General features: G+C 42.1%; 1 protein-coding gene across 1 annotated transcript in view; it reads right to left on the bottom strand.

The window, feature by feature from the left end:
* Positions 1-6,142: 6,142 nt before the first annotated feature.
* Positions 6,143-11,799, bottom strand: part of Cnih4 (cornichon family AMPA receptor auxiliary protein 4) — a 12,583-nt gene continuing 6,926 nt past the window's right edge. Inside the window, exons 2-3 of the mRNA XM_013036173.1 lie at positions 7,071-7,230; positions 6,143-6,312 (exon numbers count right to left, since the gene is read on the bottom strand). Coding sequence (XP_012891627.1) covers positions 6,285-6,312; positions 7,071-7,230 — 188 coding nt within the window. The 3' untranslated portion in view covers positions 6,143-6,284. The remainder of the gene's footprint in view (positions 6,313-7,070; positions 7,231-11,799) is intronic.

Here is an 11,799-nt window from a genome sequence, read left to right on the forward strand (position 1 = left end):
CCATAGCTATTAGTTGAAATTGTCTGAAAATGCTTTTAGATTATATAGTAGACTTAAGAGGGTTTCTATCAAGCCATCCACAAGATACAAATGTATAAGTTGAAAAGTACTAATACTTTTTGCACATAGATCAAAATAGAGTGGAGAATTTTTGGCTCCAAAATTCAGGTTAGTAGGTTTATTTCCATGTATTTAAAAAAAATTTTTTTGGTTATGCAATGATTAAGGGCTACAGCAAGAATGAAATGTCTTCTTCCTGTTAAATAAGTGGTTATTAATGGTAAAATGTTGGATTTGGTTATTACGGTGGTTGGTGTGTGGGTGGTAAAGAATAAGTGGGAATTGGAAGGGATAATGACTTACCTAGTTTTGGTTATGTATTTATGCCAACTACATTTCTGTTCCTCTTATTGGCCAGATAAATGAGTTATATTAACCCAGGTAAGTAGTTTGGACACAGAAGGTTTTGTTTGCAGACGCCCACAAATGAGCCTGGTTCATCAGGTGGGAGAGTAAAAAGGGATTCCAAGTTGAAAAGAAACCAATATTGTCAATATTTTCTTACTCTAAATAAAAACAAGTAGTGGTACAGTGAGTTTTATTAGTGTTCTGCCTCTGGAGTGGCATTAATAGAAAACCCTTTTTTCCCCACCCCTCCCCCCACCTTGAAATCTTCTTTTTTAGGGTGTCTGTTCCTGCAAACAAGGACTGGCCCTGTCACCTCTGCCTCACAGTGGGCAGATGCATCTTACATCTCTTGAAAGGGAGCATGTCCATGTCAGTTTTTTCACAGAAGAAGAATGGCTGCCCTTCAGTGGGAGAACAGAAGATGTTTGTCTTAGTATCCTTTTTTTGTCCCATCTCTAAAATGTATAAATATTTTTACTTAGTTTTACTTGTATCTCTCAGACTTCAGCAACTCTCCTTTTTGGTTGCAGCCCAAAACATATCCATCTCAGAACCATATTTAACACAATTTGCAGACTTTAAAAGAAGTGAATTTTCATTCACACTTAGACACTTTCTAAGAACAGGGTGAACTTAATTGAAAATTTTCAGTGTTAAGCTATTATTATAGTAGCTACCCTATAGTTGCAAATGAAAACTATAAAACCCAGTCCCTACCTACTTAATCCAGATACACTGGATTTAATGAAACTAATAGTGTAAAAACGTGTGTGTGTATGTGTGTGTGTGTGTGTTGTATAAAGTGTGGGAGAGAGTATTTAATACCTAAGCCCTGGAAATGGCTGTTCTAGGTTTGGTTGATTTTACTAAAAGTCTTGTGCACAAGCGAAGTGCCCTCTGTTAAGGCTTGGTTAATACTCGTATATTTTTATAAGATTGAAATTGCATCCCCATCTTAAAATCATTTTCATGTCAGTGTGCTAGAACTGAGTCATAACATTCTTAGGCACAGATGGGAAAAATAATTGACTCCTTGAAAACGTGTGTGGTGAGGGGAATATAGATACACAAAAGCATGTAATGTACTTAGAAGCCAAGCAGAGATCAAGGAGTCAGTGTTCATCTCCCAAGATTTCTAAATTGTCAAGATTTACATGGCATCGTGGTGGAACTAGTGCTTAGAGCTTTTGATATGTAAAAACTATTTGCTATGAACTGATGAAATGCTTCAGAGGATTGTGTTCTTAAATTTTGAGGTTCTGTTTTTTTAACTGCCTCAGATTATATTTAGTTTAAGTTTCTTTGCTTTATCTCATTTAAGTTTAAAAACTTCAGGTCTCATATTTATTTTTACTTGCCCTACTAATTATTTACAAGACACTTTTTGTTGACTTTTACAAATGTGTGGTATATTAAATGTTTTTAAAGCTTTTGTTGTGAAGTACATAAATTTTGATTTGCTCTACTGATACTTTTTTTAATTATACCTTTTCCATGTCAGTGCACAACACTTACCCAGTCATTTGTATCCCTTCTTTCAATCCAATAAACATAATGAACAAGTTATTATTGGTGTATTACATCTCCCTAGTATCCATTCTGTACATCTACCATGAAGAACTGGTGTGCTGGGCCTGACTTCCATGTATTTGTCCATGGTTTATGGAATGAAATCCCAAGAAGCAATGCCTAACCTGCTTGGATGTCTACAAGGCCATTGAGCAAGTGTGGATAAGTTTAGCAAAATTTTAGGAGTGTTGCCCCTTAAAAGGAGAAGATAGTTGCCCTTTTTTGTTCCAAGATATTACTGCATCCCACTTGTATATTTAGGCACTGGATATGTTGACTAGTAGAGAAAATGTAGTTCCAATTTGGAAATCTTTCATCAATAGAATTTGTACTTTTCTAAAGATTTCCTTAGAGGGTGTTAGCAGTTCTTCAAAAACTCATTTGAGGGTTGGGAAGGTGGCTCAGTGGTAGAGCGCTTGCCTTGCATGCCTGAGACCCTGGGTTCGATTCCTCAGCACCACATAAGCAAAAAGAAAAAAGCCGGAAGTGGCGCTGTGGCTCGAGTGGTAGAGCACTAGCCTTGAGCCTTGAGCTGAGGGACAGCGCCCAGACCCAGAGTTTGGGCCCCACGACCGGACCCCCCCCCCCAAAAAAAAAACAAACTCCCATTTGAGGCTGGGAAGGTGGCTCAGTGGTAGAGTGTTTGCCTTGCATGCCTGACGCCCTGGGTTCGATTCCTTAGCGCCACATATACAGAAAAGGCTGGAAGTGGCGCTGTGGCTCAAGTGGTAGAGAGCCTTGAGCTAAGAGCTAAGGGACAGCGCCCAGGCCCAGAGTTCAAAAAAAAAAATTGAATTCAATAAGTTCTTATAATACGCTTGTAAGAAAAAAGGAAAAGAAACATTTTCCCCATCTGAATTATTACAGCAGGAAGTTCAAATGTAAACGGTGGAAGGCATCAAATGAAATAGGGGCACCAGGTTATCTTAATGCGCCTTGAGCAGCCTCTTCTTCGTACTACTGACTGGAGGTTTACAGCTTCCTCTGGCCACTACCCAAGAAATCTTTATAGATCTTGCTTCTAAGATAGCAGCTATTGGAAGGTTGACTAAGTTCCATCCAGCATCACTCTGGGGTCTGGGGTCTGCATCTATCTGATTTGAATAGGGTTACAAGTTCACCTCTGGTAACAGTACATGCTTGGAATGTGCAGGATGTGGGTTCAATCCATAGTGATAGAAATAAAATTTTAATTTCCAAGATCAGATGAGATTGAGCACATTCAGGATGATATGGCCATAGACGGAAATAAACATTTTAAAATCAAGCTCAATGCTGGTGGCTGCCTGTGATTACAGGAGGCTAAGATCTGAGGATCATGAATGGTTCAAAGCCATTCTAGGTAGGAAAGTGTAAGACTTAACCTTCCATTAACCAGTAGAAAGCTGGAGTGCAGCTGTGGCCCAAGAGGTACAGCATTAGCCTTGAGTTAAAGAGCAAATGGACATCACACAAGGCCTAACTTCAATGGCACAAAACACAGAACTTAAGCAAATGGAGCCACGTGATGGTGGCTCACACCTGTGCTCCTACTCATGAGGTTGAGATCTGAGGATTATGGTTCAAAGCCAACCCAGCCAGTTAGTTTCATGAGACATCTCCAGTAAACTCAGAAAATGCTGTGGCTCAAAGTGGTAGAGTATTACCCTTGAGTGAGAAACATGGACAGTGCCCAGGTCCTAAGTTCAGTGAGCCTCACAACTGACCAAATAAATCTATGTGTTGACTGAATAAGTTACCTTTTTCTAAGCTAAAAAACTGGTCTGATGATTTTATATCAACAACAAAAAGCCTCTGAAAGTTAAAAACTTACTTCTGATAGGGGGAAAAAAACCCTTCATTCTTAAGGAAAAAATATCTGAACTTTTCCCTAGTAAGTACATACACCTCAATGTTGGGGGAAGGGGACATTTATTTTACTTATACCCTTATGTGTAGGTGTAGGAATGTAAAGTCTCTTTTTTTAGTGAGATTTGTCAGACACCAAAGCCATTGAAGGAAAATTTTATTGAATAGTGAGAACCATAAATACACTACTGGGACCTGGAGCTAGTTTGCTGGGAAAACAAAATTTTTTTGTTTTTGGTCCATCGTGGGGTTTGAACTCTGGGCCTGGGTGATGAGACAGCTCTTCAGCTCAAAGCTAGGACTCTACCACTTGAGCCACAATACCACTTCCTATTTTCTGGTTGGTTAATTGGAGGTAAGAGTCTTCATGAACCTTCCTGTCTGAGTTGGTTTTGAACCGTGATCCTCAGATCTCAGCCTCCTGAGTAGCTAAGAGTTCAGGTGTGAGCAACCAGCGCCCAGCAGCAAATACTCTTAAGGGGATTGTTTTTAAGCCTTAGCCATGCAGGTGAAGTAACTTCATTGTGGCCTCTTGACCCTTTTTCTGGCAATACAAAACTACCCCCCAATAATTTCTGTGACTCCAAAGAGGCCAAGAGAGAGAACAAAGCTAGTTTTGGCTAACATTTTCTTTGTGTGGCCCGGGCACTACTTCCATACAAAATATGGTCTATTTGTATGTGCAGTTTAGCGTAATAGCTCCCTTCTACCTGAGGCTAGAGCCAATCCAGGCCCCAAAGGTCATTATCAGCATTTAACCTTTAGAGGGACCTCACACTTTGATTATCCACCTAATTCTACCCCTTTGGATGCTGTCAAAGTGATCCTTTGCCTAAATACCAAAGCCGAAGATAACACTAGGGACACAAATCAGGATTTGGAATGATTTTTGAAGTTCACCTTCACACTGGAAGAACCAGAAAACATAGCTGAAGAAATTCAGTGTTTTCATCAAGGGCAAGTTTACAAATACAGCTCTGAGGAACTGAGGGTTAGGTTCTGCTGTGCATATGAAACGGCTTGTATTGGTTCTCACAACTCACTGGTCAATGCAGAAGGGTTAATCTGAGCATTAAGCAGAGCATTACTAACACATTTTTTGGTTTTTGTCAGTTGTGGGGCCTGAACTCTGGGTCTGGGCACTGTCCCTCAGTTCTTCAGCTTAAGGATAGTGCTCTACCAATTGAGCCATAGCACCACTTCCAGCTTTTTCTGCTCATGTGGTGCTGAGGAATCGAACCCAGGGCCTCATGTGTGCAAGGCAAGCACTCTACCACCGAGCCACCTTTCTAGCCCCTTAATGTGCTTTTTTAATGGACCCTTAACTGAGCCACATCATGATTCCAATTGGTACCATCTTTAGCAAATCTCTAAACCTATTAAAACATCAGCTGAGTACTGGTGGCTCCCATCTGCAATCCTAGCTACTCACGAGACTGAGATCTGAGGATGATGGTTCCAAGCTACCCCAGGCAGCAAAGTCCCGGAGACTTTTAAAATTACAAAACTATGACCTGGCCAGAGCCAGGATAGTATTAGCCTTAGAGGTGATTGTGGACGTGTACTGGTTTTTAAATGAAAGCTCATGATAAAAATCTTGTTTTTAAATTTTATTTTCCTTTCTATAAGCAGGAATTACATTGTACCTGGGCAAATGGCTTGAAAAGATTCACAAAGACTACAATGAATTATATATATGTGTGTATGTGTATGTGGGGGGGGGTCATTTTTTTGTATAACCTTCTTGTGTTAAGACTTAGCTAACATTTCCATAAATCCTTAAACTACAGTAACACAAAGTTGCCGCAACATTGGCAAAAAGGGTAATTTTCTCTTCTTTTTGTTAGTCATGGGGCTTGAACTCTGGGCGTGGGCGCTGTCCCTGAGCCTTCAGTTCAAGGCAAGTGCTCTACCTCGTGAGCCACAGCACCACTTCTGGTTTTCTGGTGTTTCTTTGGGGTAAGAGGCTCACAGACTTTTCTTCCTGGGCTGGCTCTGGAGCTGGCTTTGAACAGCTATCCTCAGATCTCAGCCTCCTGAGTAGCTAGGATCACAGGTGTGAGCCACCAGCACCCGGCTCAATTGTCTTTCTTTTGTGCACATTACTACATTGTTCCGTGGTCTGACTTCAAGACAGCCCGTCTCATCTACTAAGTGTCCCTTTCAGATGTATTCTTTCTTTGGCAAGCAAGGTTGGCACATGTGCCTACTACTACACACACACTACCATTTTCACTATACAGTTTGTGATACAGAAATACCTTCATATGCTGGGGTTCAGATTAAAGTTGAGAACCAGAAACTTATAAAAACTCAATTCATGTTTTTCAAATACTTTATATGGTAAAAATACAGCAAAAATAGGTATTTTGTTCAAAGACGAAAATATATACTGGTATGGTTACAGTTCTAAAGATGTTGTGTAGTGTGGGTTGACTTCAACTGTAGCTTCTGCACCCTCAGTCATTTATCAAAGCTAAAATCATGCTGTGGAAAGAAATCAACGGTACAGATGTTAGAAACACCCCCAGGGGAAAGGGAAGCGTAGAAACAGTGGGCAAAGGGCGAACCAATTCAGCAGTGGTACTCACTGGACACTGTGTTGGAAATGAACTGTACAACATGGGGAGGGGGAGATGCCAGGAGGAGAAAAACTGGGAGAAAATGAGGGAAGTGGGGACCCTGTTCACAAGAAATGTACTAATTACTTATGTAACTGTAAGCCTTCAACCTCTACAATAAAATTTGTCCCTCAGAGTCTGGTGTGTCAGACTTGCATCCTTGAGCCACACGAATATTCCTTTGAGTAGAAGATGATCAGACCTGTACTCACTAGACACTAAGCTGACTATGCTGAAAATTAACTTTGGAGCAGGGACAGGAGGGAAAAACTGGGGGAAAATGAGGGAAGAGGTGACGCTGTCCAAAAAGAAAGTCTCAGGGCCTTTGCTGCTGGGGCTGGCTTTGCAGTGTGATGCTTCGATCTCAGCCTCCTGAGTGGCAAGGATGACAGGCAAGAGCCACTGTGCCCGGCTCAGGCACCTCCACTTTCATGTTCTTTGTAACACTTCAGAGCTGAAACTGGCAAGCTGCAGGCTTTCTGTATGAAGGGTTCTTCACAGCTAGCTCCTTTGTGTCACCTAAAGTACCTTCCAGTATCCTGACATCAGCCTTCACCCAGTAAATACACACTAGTGGATAGACGACATAGCATCTGGGAAGTTACCTGGGAACTTTATACTCACCTATAAAGATACATGAAGAAACAGAGCAAGTGGAAACCAAGCTTGATCATTGCCTCTTTCATATGTGACTTTAGCTGCCCTCGGTTGTGTATCTCTGTTGGGTCAAACACTCCCATGTTACCACTTGGCACCATAATGAACCTGATGAAGGACACACATTTTAGATGGGGAATTCAGTCAGCACAGACACTGAAAAACAGGTGACTAACAGTGATCAACCTTAAAGGTGAGCTAGACATAAAGCATGCAACTGCCAGCCAAAGATGGAGTGATATTACAATGTTTTAGGCTACTACTTAGTTTTCTTCTTGTTGATTTTTGTTTCAACTTGCTGCTAACGGAAGAAAATATAGTAACATTCTGATGAGGATTTTTTTTTTTGTCGGTCATGGGGTTTGAACTCTGGACCTTGGCTCTACCACTTGAGCTACAGTGCCACTTCGGTTTTCTGAGTGGTTCACTGGAGATAAGAGTCTCACAGACCTTTCCTGCCCGGACTGGCTTTGAACGGTGATCCTCAGATCTGAGCCTCCTGAGTATCTAAGATTACAGGCCTGAGCCACCGGCACCCAGCTTAGATGAGGATTTTTAAATGCACTGAGACCTTTTGACCCATCTTCTGTTATTCCTACAGTTATTTCTCAGCAGCTCCAAAATCCAATCAATTTCATCAAGCTTTCAGAAACCTCCTTATGGAAATTGGGTTATTTCAGGAGAAAAAGTGCTTGCTATCTATGTAACGTGTCCTCAGTAGTGTTTATGACCCTTCCTGTTCCCACAGCTCATGGTACCACTGTGGCTTGTGGCTTCCTTGCCCACTCACACGTCTATGAGATGAAGACCTCTCAAGTTTCATCAATCTAAAATTTTCCCTCAAATACTAGAATGCCCTTATTTTGGTAGAGAGGATGTTGTCACTTAAATGCTCATGTAATATCTTCAGTCTCAGCCTTACCATTCTCTCACTTCTAGTTTACAGAATGTTACTATTGCTGGGTGCCAGTGGCTCAGCCTGTAATCCTAGCTACTCAGGAGGCTGAGATCTGAGGATCATGGTTCAAAGCTAGCCCAGGCAGGAAAGTCTGTGAGACGCTGATCTCCAATAAACCACTAGAAAACCAGAAGTGGTGCTGTGGCTCAAGTGGTAGAGCACTTGCCTTGAGCTGAAGAGCTGAGGGACAGCACCAGAGTTCAAGCCACACGACCAACAGAACAAACCAAAAAGAATGTTACTATTAAACCATTGGCTCATGCTTGTAATCCTAATCTGAAGATCTATGTTTGAAGCCTGTGCAGGCAGTAAAATGCATGAGACTCTTTTTTCCAATTAACCACCAGAACGATGGAAGGGGAGTTGTGGCTCAAAGTGGTAGAGCACTAGTCTTGCGCAAGAGAGCCCAGGGACCTTGCCCAGGCCCTGCATTAAAGCTCCACAACGACACACCCCCTACAAAAAGAAGGAAAGACATGTTACTATTAGCCAGGTGCTGGCTCTAGAATGCAATCCTAGCTACTCAGGAGGCTGAGATCTGAGGATCAAAGCCAGCCCAGGCAGGAAAGTCCAAAAGACTCTTGTCTCCAATTAACCACCAGAAAACTAGAAGTGGTACTGTGGCTCAAAGTGGTAGAATTCAGCAAAATCAAAAAGGACCTACATTAAAAATAATTCTTAAAAATGTTATTATTTTCTTTGTGGTCCTTAAAAACTTACTGGATTTTTCTCTCATCTTTCATAGCCAGTCTATTAAAGTATCTTTTTTTTATTTTTCATTTTATCTATTTATTTATTTTTTGGGTCCGGTCATGGGGCCTGAACTCTGGGCCTGGGCGCTGTCCCTCAGCTCTTCAGCTCAAGGCTAGCACTCTACCACTTGAGCCACAGCGCCACTTCCAGCCTTTTCTGTATATGTGGCGCTAAGGAATCGAACCCAGGGCGTCAGGCATGCAAGGCAAACACTCTACCACTGAGCCACCTTCCCAGCCTCAAATGGGAGTTTGTTTTTTTTTTGGGGGGGGGGGTCCGGTCGTGGGGCCCAAACTCTGGGCCTGGGCGCTGTCCCTCAGCTCTTCAGCTCAAGGCGAGCGCTCTACCACTTGAGCCACAGCGCCACTTCCGGCTTTTTTTTCTGCTTATGTGGTGCTGAGGATTTGAACCCAGGGCCTCATGCATGCAAGGCAAGCACTCTACCACTGAGCCACCTTCCCAGCCCGCACCCGTGTTTTTAACCTTTTAAAAATAGGAGGTAAACCTGTGACCAGCAGAACTGACAGGCAACCTGTTACTGCAATTGTGAGGATAGTAAGCACACATGATCTTTGTTTTTATTATTAACAGGAAAAGAAATTTTTATAATTGACTTCATAGAGCCTTTTACAATACTCTATATGTATTCTACACAAAGAATTCAAGCCAAAACTCTTCTAGCACATTTATAGTGTGGTCTGAGAAATACCAAGACCCATGGTCTCAGATTCCAGTATCCATTCTCATTCTCAAATGTACATTTTACTTAAAAGAAATCATAGGGTTACAGATATATGCTATAAAAAAAAAATCTGCATGGGACCAGGCCTAGTGCGTGACAAGTATCTGTAATTCCACCACTCAGGAGGCCAGGGCAGGAAGAGTATGAGCATGGGTTACACAGCAAGACTCTGCCGCAAAACACCACCACCAGCATCTGGTGAGGAACTGGCCTTCAAAACACCACCACCAGCAGGGCACCAGTGGCTCACGCCTGTAACCCTTGCTACTCAGGAGGCTGAGTAGGGCAAGAAGCATATGCTCATATTTAGAGTACATAAATCTTGGAAAATCCCTTAATTAAAATCCACTCCTTTCCTCATCTCTAATACATCCTGTGTGTGTCCTTTTGTGTGTTCTAATGCCCTCCAATGCTTTAGTCCTTTTTATTTTAACTGTACTTTACAATATCATGTTTAAGAATCAGCCAGGGAAAGCCAGGCATCAGTGGCTCATGCCTGTAATCCTAGCTACTCAGGAGCTTGAGATCTGAGGATTGCAGTTCACAGCCAGCCTGGGCAGGAAAGTCTGTGTGATGTAGAAAACTGCAAGTGCCCAGGCCCAGAGTTCAAGCCCCACGACGCCCCCCGTCCTGCCACAAAAAAAAAAGAATCAGCTAATGAAAAATGGCTTTTCCCAAAAATCTAGATAGAAAACCAAACCACTAACACACAAATAAATCCAGCATGTAGTAATGTAGTACAGTACATGCCTATAATCCCAGCACTCAGGGGAGGATAAAACAGGAAGACTGGAACAGTGAGACTGACTCAGTAAGCAAAAGACAAAACAACAAACACTAAAACTGATCATGCCAGTAAACACCTAAATCCCAGCTACTTGGGGGGTAAAGACTGGAAAATTACAGTTTAAGGCAAGCTTAGCAAAGGGTGAGTGGAATCCCCATCTTGACTAACAGGGCAGGCACTGTGATGATGTATATGCTCCTACTGACAGGTGGGAGGATCACAATCCATGCCAAAACTACAAACCCCGTGAGAAAGAACCCATGGGGGAGGGCTCGAGGGGCAGAACACTCAACTGCTAAGTAAAAGACCCTAATGCCAACTGTCAAGTGCTGCAAAAATTATTCAATTTTTATTTTGTACTGGTCCTGGGATTTGAACTGAAGGCCTGAGCACTGCCCCTGAAAATTCTGGCTTTGTGCTGGAAATAAAGGTCTTATGGACAGGCTGGGAAGGTGGCTCAGTGGTAGAGCACTTGCCTTACATGCCTGAGGACCTGGGTTCAATTCCTCAGCACCACATAAGCAAAAAGAAAAAAGCCAGAAGTGGTGCTGTGGCTCAAATGGTAGAGCGCTAGCCTTGAGTTGAAGAGCTGAGGGACAGCGCCCAGGCCCAGAGTTCAGGCCCCATGACCGGACCAAAAAAAAAAAGTCTTATGGACTTTCCTGCCTAGGCTGGCTTCAAACCATGGTCATCAGATCTCAGCCTTCTAAACATTAAGTACCCAATTAATTAAATTAATTAATTAACTGAATTAAAATAAACTCTAGATTTGTAAGCTTAGTTGTTATCGGTGGTGGTCATGGGGCTTGAACTCTGGGCCTGGGCGCTGTCCCTCAGCTCTTCAGCTCAAGGTGAGTGCTCTACCACTTGAGCCACAGCGCCACTTCCATTTTTCTGGTGGTTAAGTGGAGATAAGAGTCAAGGAGTTTCCTGCCCTTTGAACTGTGATCCTTAGATCTCTGCCTCCTGAGCAGCTAGGATTACAGGCGTGAACCACCAGTGTCTGGCTTCTACTAAACTATTTTTGAACAAACTTCCAAATTGATTAAGTAAAAATACTTCGTTAATTTGCCTTAGTTGTACAAAAAGCAGTGGAGTTACCTAATAAGTTATAGGCATAAAAACTTAATTTGAGGGGCTGGGAATGTAGCTCAGTGGTACAGTGCTTGCCTTGCATGCATGAAGCCCTGGGTTCAGTTCTTCAGTACCACATATACAGAAAAGGCTGGAAGTAGTGCTGTGTCTCAAGGGGTAGAGTGAGCAAGAGAAGTCCAGGAACAGTGCCTAGGCCCTGAGTTTAAGCCCCAGAACTAGCAAAAGAAAAAACAATCATTAAAATTAATAATAATAAATTTAAATAACTAAAATTAATAATGAAAAAAGGTATTATATTCTTAGGCTTTTGACTGTTCTTTGTGTGTGTGTGTGTTTTTTTGGTGTGGTTTTTTTTTTTTTT

This window comes from Dipodomys ordii, unplaced genomic scaffold, assembly GCF_000151885.1.
Source record: "Dipodomys ordii isolate 6190 unplaced genomic scaffold, Dord_2.0 Scaffold251, whole genome shotgun sequence".
NCBI classification, from domain to species: domain Eukaryota; kingdom Metazoa; phylum Chordata; class Mammalia; order Rodentia; family Heteromyidae; genus Dipodomys; species Dipodomys ordii.